At 38.8% G+C, this 23,425-nt stretch overlaps 1 protein-coding gene across 1 annotated transcript in view; it reads right to left on the minus strand.

The window, feature by feature from the left end:
* Positions 1-726: 726 nt before the first annotated feature.
* Positions 727-23,425, minus strand: part of jph3b (junctophilin 3b) — a 55,288-nt gene continuing 32,589 nt past the window's right edge. The window contains exons 4-5 of the mRNA XM_034043107.3: positions 17,327-18,264; positions 727-9,306 (exon numbers count right to left, since the gene is read on the minus strand). Of these exons, the coding sequence (XP_033898998.3) occupies positions 9,226-9,306; positions 17,327-18,264 (1,019 nt within the window). The 3' untranslated portion in view covers positions 727-9,225. The remainder of the gene's footprint in view (positions 9,307-17,326; positions 18,265-23,425) is intronic.

Here is a 23,425-nt window from a genome sequence, read left to right on the forward strand (position 1 = left end):
GTAACCTTTAGTCTTGTGTACTTCATCTTGCCGGATTGCTGGAGGAGTTTAATCTGACAGCATGGTTTGATTACTGCATTAGCAAGTGGCTGAAAAAAGCAGGGAATATATATGGGCTCAACAGAATGTTATTTCAAACTCTTTTTTTATGAATACTATTATTTCCTAGACAGTTGCTACAGTGGCTTACATTTCTTATGATAAGTAGAATGAAAACCACTGAGAGTGATTGGAAGCATCATAAAACTCTACAATTTAATCTACAATTTTCTCTCTCTCTCTCTCTCTCTCTCTCCTTATATATACAACTACACAAAACTTTCTTTATATATATATATATATATATTGGTTGGTTTCTATAAAGTTGTGATTCCAAATTGCATATGTATGGACCTGTCAATAGATTTTTATGTGGTGCACTCTGGGTATTTAAAAATGAAAAAAAGGCTGTGTAACTTGCATTGAGTATATCTCTGCTAATAAAGCTCAGTAAAAAAAGATCACATTTTGTGTGTAATTACTGAAACAACATCACTTATCTGAGGGCCTGTAAGATGAGGCCCACTTGTGCAATTTTGTTCATTTTAAGATAGCTTTTCTGACTTTGCATCCATTTTCTAATGTGAGCACCATCTGATGTTCTTTGATTGGTTCTTTGATTAATGTACTCTTTTACTGTTTCTCTAAAAAAATCATGACTATCGAAAAACTTGAGAAATTCATAAATTGAAATTCAACAAATATTTTATACAAACTTTTTCAAACCAGTCGTCTCATAATCAAAATGAAAAAAAAAAATCAACATTTTAGCGTTTAAAAAAACAATCAAATTCAAACATCAACATTCCTTTTTAAAACACAAAATAGTTACAGAATATCAGAGTCCACATTTCTGTCCTCATGCAAAAAAAAACAAAAAAGAACTGAGAAATGAGTGCTGGAATAGACTGTACAGATTCATAAACGTTAAGCGTCAGGTTTCACAAAAGGCAACAATGTTGGTTTCCATGGTTTCAGGACTAGCTGTGGGTAGCATTATGTGCTCTGTGGATCTTTCCTCTTGATGAAAGATCACAGATTGCAATAAGGCTTATTCGGAGGTCATGGAATTCTAAGAGCTCCTTCCTTTATCCAATTAGAAATAAGGGGTTTGTTTCTCTGACCAAATTGATGTGATGTCATTGTTTCCTTGGTTTGGGATCAGCTGTGTTCTTATATGTATTAGTTGTACTGGAAACTATTTATTACCCTCCTGCAAGACCTCTTAAAGAGTTAGTAGCTTCAAATGCCATTTGAGTTGCTTGTTTCCATTTCCCTTACTATTGTATACAGTTTGTCTTCTACTACGCTAGGGTAAAGCAAGTTCTCAGTTTGCATGGCTTACTTTCTGGAAATCTGTTACTGTTTCACTTCCTAGGTCATTTCACCTCAGGAGTGTCTCAAAGTATGTTACTGTCCTGGAAAGATTTACTTCATAATTTCGCTGGCACTACACATGTTATCCATTTACTTCCACTGGTCTTGCCAGTCACCATTACAGAAGCTTATTCTTCTGCAGAAATCTAAAGCCAGGTCTGTAAAGTTTCTGAGACTGTAAACACAGGTTTTACTGTGTTCTCAGTTTCAGTTTTCATGTATTTGATTTTAATATTTCTCATGCTTTCCTGTGCATTTAAAATCCTGGACAGGCAGTTTTGGTGCAGGAGAATTCAATAACTAGACAGCATTTAGTAATTACCGGCTCTAGGTCCTGGGTGTAGGTTTAATTAAATAATTTAATGTATGGAATACATACTAATGTAGAATATGTCTCATACATATTTCATAAATGCCAGGAGTGAAAAAGTCTATCTGAAATATATTTGCATGTGTTTTTCAGATATACAGTACTGGTTGTGTTTTTATCTACAACTGTTCTTTGTATAAGCCTGTGTATTAGTTTGTGTTTCAGTCATAAGCCTCTTGCAGTATTGGTCCTGGGTTTGACTGTGTAACCACACTGGCAGTGAAACCCAGTTTAAGTAGGTCTCTCTCAGCTATCCTCATTGAATCATTTCTAACCATTATATACATATAGATAATATGTGTACATGACTTGGAGTCCATTAGAAGATAGTATGAGGTAAAAGGGCTTTTAGATGACGTCATAAATCACAAGACGTTCTCACTGCTGTCCAAGTGTATGCTGTATCCACTTTGATGCGTGTCTACAAACATTACTGTTAATCTTATTTAAATGTGGGTGAGGGAAGCTACTTCCAATGCATTCTACAATACTAACATTATAGATACATTCTCATTTTTACAAGGAAGTTAACAGTGAAGGATCGGTTTCTGTATAGATACTGCCGTAATTCTGTTGAGGGGTGCTGGTGCCATAATATACCACAAGAGTGACACTTGAATGGTTTATCAGTGATACCAGAACCACCTCCTTGAAAAGCAGAGAGAAATTGCAGAACTAGTTAAGTTTCATTTTATTGACATTTTGTATTGTCTGATCACTACGTGAAAGAGGTCCTCAGTATAACGGCATTTGAAATTGTGGGTCTGATTGCAAAGGCTTAGCGTATTTCCATTTGAATTATCAGAGATTCATAATGACAAGACTAATGTGCCCCTGAACAGCTAGACATGAAACCACTTTCATTCGGCTGATATGCATTTTTGTGCTGTTTGAAGCATATTTTTTCAAGATATTTGAATATTGGTGAAGTCTATTTCGCATGTACTGCAAGTATGTAACCACCCTTTGTATGTTACTCTGTGCCATGCAGTTTTACAATTTATATATTTATTTATTTATTTAAACATAGGTTTGCACACAGAATTACACAATACCAATCTCCACAACCTCTCTCGCTAGAAACCAGTTTGGCTTTCCATTACAGCGCACACATAAACTACCCCCTCTCTGTGGGTTTATTTAGGCTGTCCATTTAAAATGAGGAAACAAGAATATAACCAACAGAGACGTTCAACATTAACTTAAACCACATAGTTCCCTGTCGGAGAAAAACTATTCTTCTTATTCATCTTGAGAAATATTCCAAAGTACCTAGAGGAAAAAAAAAACCCACTTTCTGCAAGCAGATCACATTCAAATACTGCCTGAAAAAATAAAAACAGTCTGAGCAATCTAATCTAATCTTTAGTCACTGTCACCCATCCCTTCCTTTGGCTTTGACGTGCACCAGAGGATCATGCAGGTGAGGTAGTGGCAGCATTGCCCACAATTAAAATGGGTGTACAATGGTTGGGAAAATCAAACATCTAACAGTGTTTGAGTCTATTTGGAGTATTTCTGTCTGTAAAACTATGCAAAATGCCAGGGTCTGTTTTTAATTATTTATTTTTTATGTTTTATTTAGAACACCTAATTATTTTACCCACATTCCTCTCCTTTATTTAGCGTGTGCAATTATGTTCCTTCAACAACTGATCATGAGGACAAAGGTCAGCCCTGCAGGTGCCCCCACTTGATCTCATACAGGTCTGAAATGTCAGTCCTCTTGGCCAATGTGTTCTTCTTTATATTCTATTTGTATATTATTCCAGTCATAACATCCTGGTAACTTTTTTAAAACAATTTTAAAGCACCCCTGTGGCCTCAATAGAGCCATCAAAAATCTCTCTAACTACAGCTGGTACACCAGGGTGTAACCATTAACCTGTCCTCCTTCAACACTGCCCCTCGTGGATGTAAGAAATACATCAGGAAGAAATAGCGACTAGTGCTAATAAGATGGAAGAAAAGGTATTTGGGAACCTATAGTAGATCAACATTAGTGACATATGTGCGTATGTATGGGCAGACATGTAAAAATATCCCTAGGTTTCGATATTCTTAATAATATGTCACATAACCAATTTTCATCACAATTGGATTAACAGATCTCAACTTTTCATGATTTAATAATTCACTAATTCAGTTAACTCGCAATTTGGCCAGGTTGACAGTAAATTGCATTACATTTTATGTTATATAGCGAAATAAAGAGAGCGCTCCTGTGACTTGTGTACATATAGACCCCTCACTACAGCTCACTGTGTGGATAATAACATAGCTCTACTCTCAGTTCTGGCACCTGGCTGATCTAATTTTTCCCCATGGTGGTTAGAGGCTTATAAAATCACTAAGCTGTATTTGCTGTAGAACATTAAGCTGTGCACTTGGAAGACAGGGTTGTCTGTCGCCTGTCATGTTTTTAGATGTTGTGATTGCAAGTGTATTAAAAGGGTTGCTTGGTTCCTTGGTTTTTTTTGTTTGTTTGTTTTGTTTTTTGATGCTTGCAAATTATGTGAAGTGGTTCTGAGTTAGAATATTGAGTTATTATCATTTGTCTCTAAATCTGTCTTTACCTGTCTGGAAAATTCGGTCTGGCAAGGACTGAACATGTTTCCTCCTACAATCAAGACAAAATATTTCAGTGGTGCTGTGGTTCAAGTCCACCCAGCAATGCTGCACTTGTATCCTAATATGGATGGCTACTTTCAAGACAGGAATGCACTCGTCTTGACAGGCCCCACCTACTCGCCCTCTGTGTATGTCTACAGTAGGTTGGGGCAGAGTTGAAAGGTTAGGTTGTCACATGGATGGAATGGAATGAGGAAGTCTATGGAATGCTGGCAGTTAGAAGTCTGGACAAGCCCAAAGCAAATTGAAAGCCAGTTAAAGACAGATATGCAAATAATAACACAATATTGGAGCATCCAGAACCAAGAACCACTCTCAATGGTTGAAAACATGAAAAGAACGAGAGGAAGGTGGAAATATAAATAACACGTGAAGCTGTAATACTATGTCTCCTGCTTGCTTTGTGAGCAAATGACTAATTGGTTTTAAAAAAAGGAATGGATTTAGACATCTTTTGTTCTGTGCAAGATAAGAATTGATTAAAATGCTCACACTGCAGGGAATAGCAGGGCTTGTGTATATGCAAACTAGACACTGAAAGGGGCCCCTGTAAGGGAAAGGCATCACTAGATTTATAGTAGCACAGGGCTTGGCTGTACAGCTCGTTTAAAGACACGAGTCTAATTGCAGTCACAAAGGTTTACCCCTGGGACAGCTATTATTTAGTTATTGATGGTGTTAGAAGTAGCTAGCTATCACTGGTATGTAGTGTGCTACCAGTGGCATTCACTCTTGCAGAGGCCTTTTTGCGTGAGGTAAAATGAAGGTTGTAAATGTTTACTAGATTAGACATTTAAACCTTCTGTTAAACGGCTGTTAACTGTTTAAACCTTCACAGATATTTTCAGTGTAAAAGTAGACTTGATTTAGTATTGATAGTCAATATTTTACATTTTGTATACTGTATATTTCAAATTTTACATTACTTTGTTTCAAACAATGTTACAGTGGTTTACAAATACTATAAATGCTGAAACTTTTGGAAAAATCAAAGCAAGATAAAACTGTGCGTTTCTGGTTAAACGTTTAGATAAGTACTATGCCGCTTAGAATACACTTTTACAGCCTTAGGTGAAATGAAGAGCCATTGTTCCTCCAAGATTATCTGTTTACTTTGGCATACCAAGTGCAGGGATACAAATAAGACTCCAGTTGTATAGCACTGTCACCCATTCCAGGTTTCACTACGAGCTTGTAATAAGCTCGGGCGTGCCTTATTAAACTCATAGTAAAACCAGGAATGGATCAAACTGCTATACAATATGGGGTCTTCTTTCCATCCCTGTAGTTAGAAGTAGTCTAAGATACAAAACACGCACGCTGGGGAGAAATAACAGGCAAGAAATGCAGCATATTGATTTATTTATATATATGCTGCCTGGCCACTTTATTAGGACATGTCTACCTGATTGGATTTGGCATCACCCTGGTGGGGACCATGTTCTCTTGGTAATGCCTGGGTCCTTCGATTACTCTGGATATCGATGGCTACTTTCAAGACAGTAATGCACTCGTACACCATGCCAGAATTGTGCATGAATGGGTTGAGGAGAATGCCAGATACTTCAGGCATCTTCCATAGCCACCACAAACCAAACAAGCATGTTTGGGTCTTGACTGACGCATTCGTCATCACAATCTTCTTCCTACTTCTCTGCAGCAAAATGCATTAAATATTAATGACTACATGGATTAACACCCCTCAAGACCCCTTCCAGCATATTGCGGTCTATGCCATGTCATGTCAAGGCTTTAAACAGAGCAAACCGTGACCCAACCCAATATTTGGTACATATTTTAATAAAGGCGGAGTTCAAATGTATATCTAGCAGAGGGAAGTGATTATTTACTGTACATATGTTGTATTGACTGTTCTGAAAGACTCCTATACGCTCTTTAACTCCCTTGCTTGTCCTCCTCAGAGGCAGTGTGTCAGGCAGTGGCCATGTGCCTGAACAGACAGCTCCCTTTTCCCTCTCTCAGTGCAGACCTCATTCAATAGCACATCTCCCTGAAGGGCAGTCACACCACCCTGGCCCCTCCCCGTGCGAGCAGCTGCTGGTTCAGAATCTTGAATCGATGTTGCCATGGTGACACACCCAGACAGGCCCTGTTAAGATCCTCTTGCATACAGATGCTTCTGTAATGCAGCACCTACACTTCAGATTGCATACCCTGCCATACTGTGACACCCCTGAATTATATAATAGTGTTTCATTTCGGTCTTCTCACTTTGTGATTTTATTTTACAAACAAAATGTGTATTCCCTACATTTTGAAGACATCATTCATTGGTTGAGGAATCGACTTGGTACTATTTAACTCGTGGTATTCTATTTACAGCCTACATTAGGCCACAAGGATTTAGAAGAACATAAAAATGGAATTAAAATGGTTCTCCCATTTATTGATTTTTATGTTTAAAAAAGAAAAGAAAAAAAGCTTTCCAACATTTCATAAACAAACTGAACAGGTCTAACAACAAAAAAATCACACTAGCAAACATCTCACCCTCCAGGCCATTTATACACCAGGTCTCCTCTGTTGATAAAAGGCATGTTTGGAATGAGCACATAACATAAAGATTATATTCAGTGGTATTCTTTTTTTTTTTTTTTTTTTTTTTTTTTCTTTCACAGAAATCAGATTTGATTGGCAAAACAAATGCATGCGTTGGCATGCTGTTATATAAAGCAAGATGATGAGTAACTGAGGGGAGATGGTATAAAACTATACCAGACAGTGAGATCCAGGAGCTGGATGAAAAATTGGAAACACCCGCCATAACATTGTCAATATGATGGGCAACCAGGGCGGCACTAATCGACTTAGCGACTCTGTAAAATGTTTAACTTAATTCTTAGGGGATACGTGACTATTCCTCAATTGTTATTCCTTCTGAGTATCTTTGTAACTAATAATAATAATAATAATAATAATTGGGGATACGAAAGCATCTGCTAACCAAGCATCTAATATTAGTGCCCTATCAAAGATCTTGAAATAGATTTCACCAGAGAGATGCAGCTTTTATACATTACAGAATAGACTTGGGGTCCAATTTGACAAATAAATCCAATTTACCCAAAAATGTGTGCAACGGTACACAGGTGTTCCTATATTTTTGTCCAGCATTTGTATGTAGGAAGACAGATAGATAGATAGATAGATATAGATCAGTATGAGAAAGGGGATATAGTAGTTTAAAACACATGCTTTTTTTTAATGTGGTGGCAGTCTTGTTGTAGAGCCAATGATCCCTTTCTGATTTGTAACTTGACTGACAAGCACACATACCCTCACTGTGATCAAGCTGCACACAGCCTTCTCCCCTGTATTTACAACTCTTATCTGGAATATTATTCTAACCCTTATGCAACCCATCGGTAATGTTTATCATTTGAAAAGACTGTCGACACACAGTTTTACAACCCCGACTGCTTTAAAAACTCAAAAACAGATTTATTCATAAACTTTTTTTTTTTTTTTTTTTTTAAACATACTTATATATACGTGAGCATGCAGTTTGTCTTAGTTTAAAAAAAAAAAAACAAGGCAGATGGCTGTTTAAAAAGTCTTGCAATGGATGTAAAGTAACTTCCTTTTAAATAAAGTAGAGGTCTTCTAAGCAGTGGCTGAAAACGAACCGTGTCTTCTTTCAAATGATATACATGTTAATTTTGGGCCTTGTAATTTTGTTTTAAGGAATTATATATTTTTACAGCCAAATTCATTAGACTTGACAAGATTTTAAAGTCTGAGATGTAGTCTTAGTGAAACATTTTTTCATAATAAGATTCAACAGGACAAGAGGTTAACTGTAATACAAACGGTGGGTAACTGTACAGTTCAGGCGACTGTAAAAATGTCTGCCCATGGTGATATCATCAAATCACAGATTGCCATGACAACATTTGCTTGTTCCCTGGCAATAAGAAAACAGGGCACGGATATAATCAACTACTACAATTGCATAGCAGTTCCAGTTCTTTCTTTATAGTCAGGCCTAATTAAGCATACCTTTCCTCTTGTCTAATAAAGCTCAAGAGGCACTAATTAGACTCACAGTAAAACCTGGAAAGGCTCAAACTGCTGTGCAATGGTAATTCCTCCAATAATTATTGGAACAGTATGGATCCCTCTTAACTAAACAGACTTTTTTCCAACTTTTTTCCAACTCCACAGGCCCAAAGAATATTCTTGTCCGGAAATGTTTCACCAAAGCTGTACCAGACGAGTAAGCCTGTTTTAAATTTTGGAAATAGAGTTCATTATAAATTCCATGTAAACTGGTACCAACTGGCTCTAAACATAGCTGCCAAAACAGAAAACCTGGGAACAGCCCATTGAAAATAGTAATTTGGATCTTCTGAGTTCTTTACACCGTTGCGGGCTGCAACCGCGTTGTTCTGTTGTTTCCCGACACTGTAGTAATGCTTCTTTGAAGTAGCTGGGGGAAGGGGGCAGGCATCTGTATTGTGCTGCCATGCCACACAGCGCTATACTGTTGTACAAGCCAGTAATTTTTATTTATTTAATGTTACTTTCCAGAAAAAAAAAAAACTTTAAAGCGAGAAACAAAATAAGAAAAAAGGCAAAAAAAAAAGTTAACCACTTTAGCAAATTCTTTAGATTTAAAGAACGAGAAAAACAAGAGGCTGTTTAGAATTCTTTCCCAGGTTTGGATTGTGTTATTTGGAGATTTGTTTGTTTGTTTGTTTGGTCTCTTTTTTTCTTTTTTTTTTTTTTTTTTAAACAGGGCAATAATCATGGTAACCAGAATAATAACAGTAATAATAGGCATTACATTAAATAAAAAAGTGAACAAACAAAATGGCAACTCCAATGTTTAGCAAGATCACCATAACAACCAGGATAGAACTGGAACCCTGCAATAGAAAGAAGAAAACACAATATTAATTAGATAGTCCCTTTCACCCACACACACACACCCCCACACACACACACACAGTGCCTCCCCCCACACAGACACAGACACACACACACACACAGTGCCCCCCCCCACACAGACACACACACAGTGCCTCCCCCCCACACAGACACAGACACACACACACAGTGCCCCCCCCACACAGACACACACACACACACAGTGCCTCCCCCCCACACAGACACAGACACACACACACACACAGTGCCCCCCCCACACAGACACACACACACACAGTGCCTCCCCCCCCCCACACACACACACACACAGTGCCCCCCCCACACAGACACACACACACACACAGTGCCTCCCCCCCACACAGACACAGACACACACACACACAGTGCCGCCCCCCCCACACAGACACACACACACAGTGCCACCCCCTACACACACAGACACAGTGCCTCCCCCCCACACACAGACACAGACACACACACAGTGTCCTCCTCCCCCTCCCCCCCCCCCCACACACACAACACAAATACTAATCTATGTTGAAAATTCAAGCATTGATCTACAAGATTCAGTAACAGACCTGTCCATGTGATGTCACACCCTCAAATAATTATTTTCTGGGTGGCAAAAGATTAGGAAAGCAATGGGATTTGTGTATTTTTCTGTAATTTTTTTTTTATTGTTCACAATGCACAGCCATGTTGAGTGTGGTGCTTTTCTCTGTATGGATACATGTCATATTATTATTTAGTTCATATTAAAAAGGCTGTTTTTATATGCTGAAGCCAGTACATTCCTGTTATTAATGAGAGTTTGATCTGTAAAACCTTAAAAACACACATTTACTAACTACTTTGTTTAAGAGTGTAGGCAACAATCATGTGACTCGAAGGTACATTAAGAGTGTTTTTTTCTACCTTGTATTTGCATACCTAAGATTTTCTACCTTCATTGGAGCCTTTTAAACCAGCATGGTCATTTACAGTTTTTATATAAAAAGTATTCCTAAAACTGGTGTTGAATGATCAACGAATTCGTGTCAATTGAATCTAAGGATACTGCAGCATATTACGACATTTAAAATTATATATATATATATATATATATATATAATATATATATATATATATATATCATAATATTAACTTAACTTAGACTCTCTATCTGAAAACAGTTTGGTGCCACTGTACTGTATATGAATAAGAATTCCTCTTCCAAACCGTATTTATCTCGTTCACAGATGTGTTTGTGACCCTCTTGAACAAGTACACTATATTGTTTGCTTCAACCACAAATAATTCACTTCACATCAGGTGCCCTTGCCTGAGCATATAGGCTCCACTGGTACGGCATAAACTATTCCCTAGCAACAGAACTGAGAGAGCCAATAACAGAGCTAGTTTCTGGTAGTGCAGTGCAGCTAATCTCAGACAGCTAGTCCTGTTACTAAGGCGCTCTCATTGAAAGCCTGCGAAAAGCTTGCACAACACAGAAGATCATTAAAGATGCAGGATCTGTTTTTTAGGCAAAATTGATAGACATGTGGTTTATAACTCTTTTTTTGATCAGGTACACAGCTGGGGGGGTGGGGGTCCTGTAAAAGTTCCAGGTGACACAAACACATGTATTTCGATAAACCCGAAATGTATCCATAAATAAATGTAGTGAATTAAACTGAGTAAACGTTGAATAAAAGTCTTTTTCATTGTAGACATTGAGAAAGACTTTTGAATTTACTGACTTTGAGCATTTCTACACCTAAAACTGAGTTAGGCCGCACAGTGAGGTGAAAAAAGAAAAAGTGTATGCTCCCTGAATAACAATGTATTTAAAATATATATTTTTTCCTATTTATATTCAATTCATATGAAGCAAACATCAATTAAACATTAGAAACATATTGATATTAGTGACAAACCCTGTGCTTGACCTCCATGTTTAGAGGCTTGGGGTTTAAGCATAGCAAAATGTAATACATTTGAAAGCATGACAAACTATTTAAAAACACGGCAAATCAAGGTGTATCAACTATGGTAAATTAACAGTATAATCAAAACTGCTAAATGACCATGTAAATATACTGCTGTAAACTTTTATAAGGGCAATGGTAATCCCAAAGACCTCTTCCTACACTCAGTATATTGCATTTCAATAGTCCATTCACCCAATCAGAGGTTTGCACCCAACTGTGACGAAATACATAATACAATGTGGCCACATCCTTCACGTCTGCCCACATAAGGCCAATCATATTACTGATACTGTACAGTACGTCCACTTTTAAACAACACAGGCCACAACAGGACACAAAGAAGTAGCTCTCGCCCTGCATTAAAAAAACTCAAGCCATGTCAACTTGAAGAGACAAGATGTTATTGCTGCCAACAAGTAACTGGGAGAGTCTAATTTACAACCGTAAAGACATTATGAGACCCAGCTGTGCCACAAAGGTCACCTAAGACACCACTGCAGAGATTCTCATAGTTACACACAGCATGCGGCCCATGTCTCTCTGGGTTAGGAGGGTGGACCAGCACTGCTGTTCGAGCCACAGAGCAGGGAATCGAGATTTGAGACAATTGGTGCTCCGGGCTGGGAGCTAACCAGCACACATACATCCCTAGGAAGGAGCATTTTAACCCCTGCACAAAAGAGCTAGGCTCCCTTGACGAGCAGTTAGAAAACCTTTTATTTTCAGGGCTTCTGATTTTTGGTTTTAACTGATGAAACACTCCCGATAAAAAAAAAAAAAACATTAAAATGTGATTGCAGACACAGTTTAGACGCTGCCTTTTTCAAGTGGCTTCACCACTTTCATGCAAAATATTCCAAACTTTGAACATCCCCGGAGCACCGTTAAATCAATTATTAAAAAATGGAAAGAATATGGCACAACCGTGACTCTGCCTAGAGAAGGCCGTCCACCAAAACTCACTGACCAGGTAAGGGGGGCATTAGTCAGAGAAGCAACCAAGAGGCCAATGGTAACTGAAGGAGCTGGAGAGATCCACAGCTGAGATGGGAGAAACCGTCCATGGGACAACTATAACCCGGATGCTCCGCAAAGCTGGGCTTTATGGAAGAGTGGCGAGAAGAAAGCCATTGCTGAAAAAAAACCCATATCAAATCCTGTTTGGATTTTGCCAAAAGGCATGTGGGAGAACAGCAAACATGTGGAAAAGGTTCTCTGATCTGATGAGACCAAAATTGAACTTTTTGGCCTTAGCTCAAAACGCTATGTGTGGTGCAAAGCCAACACTGCTCATCACCCTGAGAACACCATCCCCACGGTGAAGCATGGTGGTGGCAGCATCATGTTATGGGGATGATTTTCATCGGCAGGGACTGGGAAATTGGTCAGGATAGAGGGCAAGATGGATGGAGCCAAATACAGGTAAATTCTAGAGGAAAACCTGTTTCAGTCTGCAAGAGACCTGGGACTGGGGCAGAGGTTCACCTTCCAGCAGGACAATGACCCTAAACACACAGCCAAAGCTACACTGGAGTGGTTTAAAAACAAGAACCTGAATGTCTTAGAATGGCCCAGTCAAAGCCCAGACCTCAATCCGATTGAGAATCTGTGGCAAGACTTGAAAATTGCTGTTCACCAATGGTCCCCATCCAACTTGTCAGAGCTTGAGCAATTTTGCCAAGAAGAATGGGCAAAAATTGCAGGATCCAGATGTGCAAAGCTGGTAGAGACTTACCCAAAAAGACTCACAGCTGTAATTGCTGCCAAAGGTCCTTCTACCAAGTATTGACTCAGGGGGGTGAATACTTATGCAACCAACAAATATCTTTTTTTTTTTTTGTCTAATTAACTTTTGTGTCACAGTAAAAAATATTTTGCACCTTCAAAGTGTTAAGTATATTGTGTAAATCAAATGGTAAAAATCCCAGTTAAATCCATTTTAATTCCAGGTTGTAACACTACAAAATGTGGAAAAGTCCAAGGAGGGTGAATGCTTATGCAAGGCACTGTATATATGTATATATGTATATATATATATATATATATATATATATATATATATATATATATATATATGTGTGTGTGTGTGTGTGTGTGTGTGTGTATATATATATATATGTATATGTATATATATATATATTGTGATGTTGAGTTACCAGGAGGCCATCTTGGTAAAGACCTCATAAATTGGATAATTTATTGAATAATGAACGACAGTTGAGAAAATTACTAAATCAGCTGCGACTGATTAAGTTCATTAATAAAAAAAAGACCACAGTTTGAATGTTCTGGTGGTTGGGGGTTGGAGACAGAGTTTGTTTGTGGACTGGGAACAAAGGGAAAAAGGTATGGTATTAAAGTTACACTTGTGTATTAGTGTTTGTGTTCTTTTACAAAAAGACAAGTGAAGATGGTCCTGCATATATATATTATATATATATTATGTATGTGTGTGTGTGTGTGTATGACACACACACACACACTGTAAAACACACATTCACAGGTTTGAATTCATTTAGGGACTGGTTCACGCAGCTGTAGAAGAGCAGGAATTGGATTTGTGAATGAACACTGCTGTTTTACAGCTGGGTCCTAGAGCTGTAGTGAAATCAAATCTCGAGTGTAACGCGAAAGGCAGTCTGGAAGTGTTGCATAGAACCCTGCAGTGTTTACAAAAAAACATTCACTTTTGCTGTATCCCGTCTGTATCTCAGCAATATATGTTTAAACATAATCCAAATTCATTATATATTTATTTACATGGATCAGCTGGAAATATTACTTTTACTTGGGAGCAATTGCCAAGAGTAGTAGAATTTCTCTTATGAGCAACAGTGCGTATCCAGTTTATGCTCCCTCCTGCAACATTGCTCTGATCAAAATCAATAACGTATTGTAGGAACAGAAAATGAAGAGCAGCACAGCAGGAAGGGAACAAAATCTGGATACACTAGATGCTTACAAGAGAAATTGTATTCCCCAGGTGATTTATGACCAGTGATGTGTGAAAAGGACAATACAAGATGCATTTCTTGTAAACACTGCAGGGTGTTCTGTAACACTTTTTTTTTTTTTTTTTTTTTTTTTTTTTAACTGGTAGGAGGGTTCTCGAGAACTTATGCTGTTCAGTTTTGGCTGCGATGGCTCCTAACCACTCTGTGTCTGTGTTTCAGTCTTAGGTCAATTATCTACTTCTTGCTCTGACACTATCTGTCCAGTGAGTTATATATAGAATATTGTATATGGGGCTGTGCAGTAGAAGCTGATATCCACTCTACGAGACGTCTGATTGGCTGTGCCACCAGTGGGCTTACCCTACACTATATATCTTTATACTATACAGGTAAAACCTACATGTAAAACCTGGTTTGTCTTCATTCAACAGCTCTCGTCACAGCTACAGCTGACAAAGGAAAAGGTCACGTACCTGTCCACTGCCAAGGGTATTAGTGCTATTAAAAAACCAAAAATAGTTGTGGAGACATTTTTTTTTTAATGGATTGCATTAGCATGTTTAGGGGACATTCAGGGCATGACCACTACTGAGAATCTGATTGTCTGAGAAGATCAGTGTGGTTATTAGCACGTTTTGGTTTTTGAAGTTACAAAAGATGCTCGGATGAAGACCTTGGTGTTGTCCTGTCCTCATTTCTATATTATATATTACTAGTCTTTGTTGGACCTCTGATTTGAAACCCAAAACATAACGCTACTTTGGTAGAGATCAAATAAAGCTTGTTATCTATGGATTACATATTTTATGTACTTTAATCCTTGTAAAATGTTCAGAACAAATACATACACTATGCATACAGGTAAAGATCCCTGTAAAAGTTTAAAATAAGGCACATACATTTACCAATTTTAACAAAACTGTCCCTGTTTTTATACTTTAATATACATTTTCCCCACATAATTTGTTTTACCGAAACTAACTATTAGTAATTAAAATAGAATGTTAAGAGCTGCTTAATTACAGGACCCTGTGCTGTGTATCGTAACACTTTTCAACATTCCCAACCTACACCCACACCCACCCACAAACACACTCCTTCATCCAGTAATACATGAAGAGAAATGCTTTTAGTACTTATAAGCTTATTAAAACATCAAAATGCAATAACTGGGTTACTGAATGCACTGTTTATTTCACAATTCCAAGAGGAAATGAAGTGTGTATGTCAGCATGGGCCTGTGTGTGGGGGTGGATAGGTGTGCGTGTTGTGTGTGTGAGGGAGAGAGAGTTTTTCAGCAACTGTGTTTACATGCAAAGAGAGTTCCAAGTGCTGAATACAAATAACAAGTATGCTTACATCACAGTATATATGTATAGATACCTCCCTACACTAAAGGTATTCTCAATTCAGGTAATCAAGGACATCGTGGGTACCCAGCAGCTGAAGGCACTACCGAATGGAGTGTGAGCTGAGTCATGCAATCAGCAGATCACTGGTTAGAATCCTGGCTGCGCCAAGTTGTCGATCTTGGCTATGGAGGCCCACATGTAGCTGACCTTTACGCTCCTACGTGCTATAGAGGGATATTGGATGGGGTTGGTTCACTGAGCAACAGTTCACTGTTGGTCAGACATTAAACCAAGCCAAACAGATGTGTAATTCTCCAGGATTCAGAAGCAAGCCAGCATCTGGTGCTTATGTTTGTCGGATGAAAAGAGGTAGAGCAGATGGCAAGACAGAGGAATGGCCATTGTTCTTCAATATTCCTACACCGGCATGTGGGTAAAGTGTGAGATGGCATTCTAATTAGGCATTACAAAATGTGGGTACTCTAAATGACTGCAGGATGGAGGATAGCCAGAGAATTGCCTCTCCTATAGGCAGAGTGCACGTTTTCAACACAGCCCTAGTAGTGTACATGTGAGCACCGGTGCCTGTACTGTTGCAGTAGTTGCACAGCTGTGTCAAGCCAGTCCTGGAAATGTCCATACATTCTCATCTGGAGTATATGCACAAGAATTGATGATAGTCCGAGGCCCCAAGGGCATGCACAGAGAATGTGAGAGTTGCAGATGGATCACAGACTCCAGCACTTAAACTGAAGGGAGTAGAAAGCAAGGGTAATTCAAACCTGCTTGCACATCCTGTGTACAGCCTCTGGAGGTTTGATCTCAACCCGCTATTGATTGAACCACCTATTAACACATTGCATTCCTTAGCAAAGACAAGACATTATCAAAAGAGCTGAAAGATCTTTTTTTTTAATAGTGTGTATTTAATTGGGAAAACTGTACACACCCCCATTGTCAATAAGGCAGTTTGAATGTTTAATGAACAAAGCCAATCTCCAAACATATTTCTACTGCTCCTCCCAAATAATCTTCAATGGAAATGCACACAATGCATGCACTGTACTAAAATGTCAGAATAAGGACATCTACATCACGGTGGGAATATTTTCTATGACATACTAAATGTGTCACAATGGTATGAACCTATACACACTGCTGGTAATCCATTGTGCTACAATGGTGCCCTATTATCAATACCAGACAGTGTGCAACTGTATCAGCATCACTGTGCAATATGTATTCCAAATCCTTTGTGTTGCCATTGCTGGTAATGCCGTGGTTTCCTAATGACAGCATGGGCAGTTCTCTTTGGGAGATTTCCAGTGACAATTATTTTATTTATATAAATAAGATTGCTACTTGCTATGCTACAGAGCAATGCTCGAATACTCTATGTGGTAAGAGTTTCAACACCTACACAGATTTTAGAATCTGGGGACGGATGGGAACATATTTTACATGTTCCGCTGTATAGGAAAACCAAGATCTTCCTTTTTCTAACATATGTTTCTACAGACGGAGTCTGTTAGTATGGAAAATTAATAAAAAAGTAGAATAGATTTGTGCCGGTTATACAGGAATAACATACTGAGCTGGTTGCCAGGAATCCCAAAAAAACAAATAACGCTGTTTTAAGTGCCAACCTATATGTTAAACTATGAATCTCACTTTCCTAATTAGAGGGCCATCTCAAAAACCCATGCATATTCAAATACTCACCGAGTCTTTGAGTTCACTTAAATTCTCCTCGTCGTGCTCTAGTGCAATGGGTAAAGATTTCTGTGGGGGGGAAAGGGTCAAATCCCTCCTGAGGGGCCGGGACTCAAGTTTGTCCCCCAGCCGGAGGCAGCTATCCAGCTTCTGCACCGTGGGGGGCTCGATGGGCCGCATGCTCACCTTGGGCTGGCATTTGCCTCTCATTCTTTGAACCCCGAAGGCCCTAGCCTCCGAGTGGTTGTCCTTGGCAGGGCTGGGAGAGCTGTGGGCGGTGCCGGATGCAGAGGCGGCAGCATGGTGTTTTTGAGAATGTGTTTCTTGCATATAGGAATCCATTCTTTTCAGGGGCTTCATCTCCATCTCATAGTTGCTGAGTTTCTCCTCATCCTGCTCCAATAGCCGGGAGTTGGTCAGGGTTTCACTGTGGGAGCGGTGTGTCGCCCAGGAGACGGTGCTGGGGCAGTCAGACCATCGCTCCCGGGGCTTGTGGTTGAACGATGCTTGCCTGTGGCCATTACTGCTTCGAGCCCTTGTGTCTTCCTGGACGGAAGGGGTGTTGGATCTGCTGCTCCCTCCACTGCCGCCTCTACTGCTGGATCCCACTGCTGTCGGCCGCTTCTCCTCACTTCGGCTGTTGGGTCGCAGGTACTCCCCCGCTCCCCCCCTCCCTTCCACAAGCACCTGGATTTCGCCGGCACCCCGGTCGTCGTCCACAGCAGTCTGTCTCAGGAATCTGGCATTCTTGGTGCGGCGAGAGGGCTTGGAGCGGCTGGTGGAGGGAGGGGTGGCGGGCCGGCTGGGTGAGGGGCTCTGGTCTGGGGTGAGATCAGGGGGGGTCGTCCCCTTCATGTGCAGCTCGGGGCTGTCATGAGTCCCTGTGGAGATCACTTCGATGTCGTTCTCACTCGAGTTCTGATGCTTCGGCCTTTGGCACTCCAGCCCTAGCGGGGTGGAATACAAGAGCATGAGCAATAAAAAGGCTACTCTGTGTTTATATAGACAGAGAAAGTGGTTTGACAGTCAGATTTCAATGCAATGAGGAAGGCTGTTAGTTCCGGTGTTATGCCAAATACTGTCTTCGGAAGAAGAGACTCATTTATTGTCAACGCGCATGTGAATTCATTTGTGCATACCTAGTTTATGTTTCGCGACATCTTTGAATCTTGGCTGCTAAAAACTGTCTAATTTAAATGGTTTTGCATTGAATGGTAAGGTCAACACAAGAACCAGTTTCTCTGGAAGATGTGTACATTTATTTATCGCAGGGGAAAAGATTTTTGTAGAAACCTTCAAAGAAGTTTAAAGAGATATGCAGACAGTTCACTTTGGAAGGTAAGTATTAAACTCTGCTACAGTATTCAGCTCCGCTACAGCAGTAAATGCACTAATTATCAGTACAATGTTCTCCGATCTTACAAAGCAAAATATGTAAAACAAATCACATATCCAATCAATACAGTTATAGAATATATTGCACATTATTACTTTATTATTAAAACTGTGCCGGAGTGACAAATACGGCTAGGAGACACTATTTGACAGGGACAGTATTTAGCACCTAAGGTACAAAATATTGCCAGGAGACTCTATTTGGCAGAGACAGTATTTGTTATAACACCGACACTTAGGTAAAGGCAGATTTGGAAAAATATGAGAACTCATTATTAGAAAAACAGAAGCAAGAAACACTCAGAATGACTGTAAACACCATACAAAACAAGCTCAGTGACATTTGAAGCTACACTTTAAGATATCTTCAGAAGCAGTAGAAATATGTTGCATGTTTTAATGACTGTATTTTGAAAAGTGTTTACAGACATTCTCTTAGGTTAAACGCTGCTTTGAAAAATGAACCCTCTCAAACAAATGAAAAGGGTTTTGTAGACACCACACTTGATTTCATTAATCAAAACAGGCTTTAAAAATAAAACAGCCCTTATGGTTGTGACTAGGTTGCATTGACTCAATATTGGCAGGTCACATAACAACAGTGCCTAGACACTTAAAATAATAATAATAATAATAATAATAATAATAATAATAATAATAATAATAATAATAATAATATCCATTTAGCATCAGTTTTCATCCAACCCCTGTTTAGCTGGTGTCTGAACCGTTTCAGTTGCAGCCTCTAATAGTAAAAAAACTCTAGACTCTAGATGTTACCAAATTCAATACATACAGCTACAGTGCAAATTAACTGCTTTGCTAAAGCATCTAACTTTGATTGCCCTTGCAAACAAAATGCGACCATTGCTGCACTAGGACAACAGAGGTGCTTCAACAATTTGACCCCTGCATGTTTAATCTCCAGCTATTGCTCTAAACGATATTCCCGAGATCTCATCTAAATGTTAAGACAGATAACTATCCAGATTCAACAATATCGTTCATTGATCATGTGACATGATTTTGGCACTGTAGGCAGACTAGCTAATTGATTCCTCGCTGTGCTATTCCCTGTGGTTATCATTACTGGGATTACCTCACTCATATGCACAGTTACTGGGAGAGAGAGATGGGGGACCTATTTATAATAGCAAACACCCAGTCAATGGTCTTTTGTAAGCAAACTGAAGCCAAGAACTTAATTTGACTCTTGGGAATGTTTATGATGAGCTCCTCGAATGGTATTACAGGAGTCCTATTAAGGTGTTTATACTTTTTTGGGAAAGGGAGGGTTTTTCATTTGAAACCCTAGTGTCTCTAATAATATTAAACAGGTACAATCATTAAGTAATAACACAATGTAGACAGCATACTACCAATTTTACACTTCAACTAAGACAGCCCTATAAAGTAGTTCAGACCTGTTCAGTATTTCTGTAGCTGGACAAAAAAAATCAGTGTTTTCGTTTTTATACTGTACCATCTGAAAAAAAGTGAATATACTGGTCCATTGTGGTATTGCCCAAAAGTACTGCTTTGGGGTTTAGATGTGTTGCATCCTCACTCAATTCAGAAAACAGCACAGATGGGAATCACAGACACAACAAAACACAATAAACTGCCCAATGAGGGGGAACACCAAATAGTAATCAAGCATTCTTTCAGGGATAAACACTGGTTTATGTTTATTTTAGTTTCAGGGTGTTGTTTTTATCCTCACTATACTAGTTGCCTACAGTTTGTACCATATATTCTAGTATTGGAGCATGTTTACCAAAGCTCCTATAAAAAACGTGCCTGTCATGCACTTCAGTTCACTATGTAGGTGTCAAATGTGCAGTATTGAAAGAAACACATGTTATAGTAAACATGTATTTTCATTTTACATAACATCTAGTTCTCAGTTTGCTTGCCTTCCCTCCAGGAAATCTGTTATGCTTGCATTTCCTAGGTCATTTCATCTCAGTAAGGTGTTTGGGGTCAAAGCATCTTACTGGATGTAAGACATGTCAGTCATTAGGGAAAGTGGTGGTTGGTTATTGATAGAAAAGAAGAGCCCGGAGGGGGGGACAATTACTCTTCAAGTGTCCTTTTTTTATATACATTTGCCTTGCTGTTTTATGGTGTTTGCAATTGTTTTCAGCGGCTCTGGTTGTTATTGAGTTTTCATGCCTATTTTGGCACCAACTACAATATAGTACGGTCCCATTGTCACATGACTGAAATGGAACAAGGTCTTTTCACTGCTGGCAGTTAGGATCTCCAGGGAAGCTCAAAGCACACTCTGAGCCACTTTGTCTTTCTTTATCTTCAAACCATATATCTTACAACTTCTGAAAAAAAAACTATGTAGTAAGATGTTCTACTTTCTCATAGTGTCAAAAGTTTCTCTGCTGAGAGAAAGTAAACAAATGTATAGAAATCTCGTTTTTGAGGCAACTATTTGGGCTCCACAGAGCAGGATAGTAAATGTTATTTCCCACAAGATACATTGTTTGCAAAGCGGTCACCTGTCACACCTTTCCGCTATTTATGGAGTTTCAAAGAGATTCAAGCTGCCAACAACTCGCTCAGTTTTTAATGCATTTTAAATTCGACGTATCTTTATAAACCTTTTTGGAGTACATATTTTTTCAAGAGTTTTGTGAATGGAGTTTACTGTTATTTGTATTACCACCTATGGTGGGTGATATTAATTTAACCAATCACAGCATGCTGCTATATTTATTCTAATGACACTTTATTTTGAGTAGCATTAATAATATTGTTTTGATATGCAATTACACATGCATTGAAGTGCAGTTCTATATTAATAGACAACAATAGATATGCAATAGCAAAGATGGAAATAAGACTCCATTGCATCGCAGTTTGATCCATTCCTGGTTTTACATACTATGAGTTTATTAAGACACACTTGAGCTTGTTACATATACAGTGTGGCTAATCAAGCTTGTAGTAAAACACGGAATGGGTGAAACTGCTATGCAATAAGAGTCTTACTTCCATCCCTACTTAGTACTGCTTGTGGGCACCCACCATTAGAATACCATTGCAATTCTGTGCTCATATCTGAAGGTACTGCACAGTAATCTATTATATTTCACAAGGCAGTATGGAATAGGCACGATGGAGCGCATCCCTTCTGACAGGTGAGCTGGGTGTAGAGAAGCGAATCCTTCAACCGGTGTTTCGTAAAGACTACAATTCTTCTCACAAAATGTTATTATCAAAATCTAGAACAAAGTTTACTTCCGTCTGAAAACATTTTGTATTTTGTGAATATCAACGTTTTGTAAACAGAGTTTGTAATTAAATGAAACGCTTAGCAATAGAATATATGTGCATTTTCATTGGTTAAATCTCCCCATTGCACACATATTGATTGTTTACCAACCCGTGACAACGTGAAATGGGTAGTTGCTTATCATTAACTACTGATTTTGTGCCATATATATATATATAGTTGTAAATATGTCCAGCTTTAAAGCATTCCACTATGTGCTGTATGTATGTATGTATGTATGTATGTATTATTATTATTATTATTATTATTATTATTATTACACAGCTATAGGTTTGCGGGTAATAGGTAGATCAAAACAACCTCTTTGTTTTACCAATGTCATTAATAATTACAATCAAAGTGAAGCGATAACACCAGCGCTGCCATTCCACGTTTCGCACATCCTTACCTCTGGTATATCCACCCATAAGATGTTTGATAAAGCTCAGTTTTACTGCTAGGTCTCATGAAGATGTCTGTCTCCTAAACTATCAGATGAATGATCGTGGGTCATTAACCTTTTAAAGAGTGCCACTGCCTTCTCCTTTGGCCTGTTGCCGGCATTCAACAAATCCATCTTTCATGCTACACTGCTGAAACAAAAGCTGTTTTGAAGGCTGAACACTCCCTTTAACGCTCCTCCTTTCCCCCTTAACTCACCATGACGAGTTTCCATGGCAACCTAAAATTTATCGCAGCGTCTGTATTCTGCACCTGTAGTTTTAAATGGTTAAAGAAATGCTAACCAAGGTTTTAAACTCAGTTGTTAGCAGCATTACCACTACACCCTCCCCCTTTATTGTGTTAGAGATATGTTGGTTCTTTGTTTCTTTTTCATCCTTTAAATCAGGGTATAGAGATTTCTTCCTGGTACCTAATCACTTCCTGTGTGACACGTCACCTGTCCTGATTGTAGCTAGATCTGATGAAAGAAACTGAGCTACAGTAAAAGGAAGTGATTCGGCACCACCAAGAAGCATCAACAACTTTGATTTCTCTAGCGTGGTCTTTGAAATAGCAGCATTTTCCAAAGTGTAAAACACAAACAAAGAGCCTAACCATCTTCGACTAAAGGAAAGGTAGACCACTTATAATATTTTTAGTGCTAGTCATTCAATACAATGCAAACATACATTTTTAAAGCTCCACTAAGCACTTCACATAAAAAGAAATGCATATAAAAGGGTCCAACAGTAGCTAACGACCAAAAGCCATGTCAATATTGAGACTAGATTTAAACCCATTCTCAGAATTCACAAAGGAAATGAGCATTACAACTGAAAGTCAACTGGCAACCAATGCAACAGTGGTAATACTGGTGTTAGGCAGACGGAGTTTAGACTGAGTTAAAACCCAGCAAGATCTATTTTAAAATATAATTTACTGTCGCACTCTTTAGTGTCAAAATCGCATACATTAATTAC

Source organism: Acipenser ruthenus, chromosome 20 (assembly GCF_902713425.1).
Source record: "Acipenser ruthenus chromosome 20, fAciRut3.2 maternal haplotype, whole genome shotgun sequence".
In the NCBI taxonomy this organism is placed as follows: domain Eukaryota; kingdom Metazoa; phylum Chordata; class Actinopteri; order Acipenseriformes; family Acipenseridae; genus Acipenser; species Acipenser ruthenus.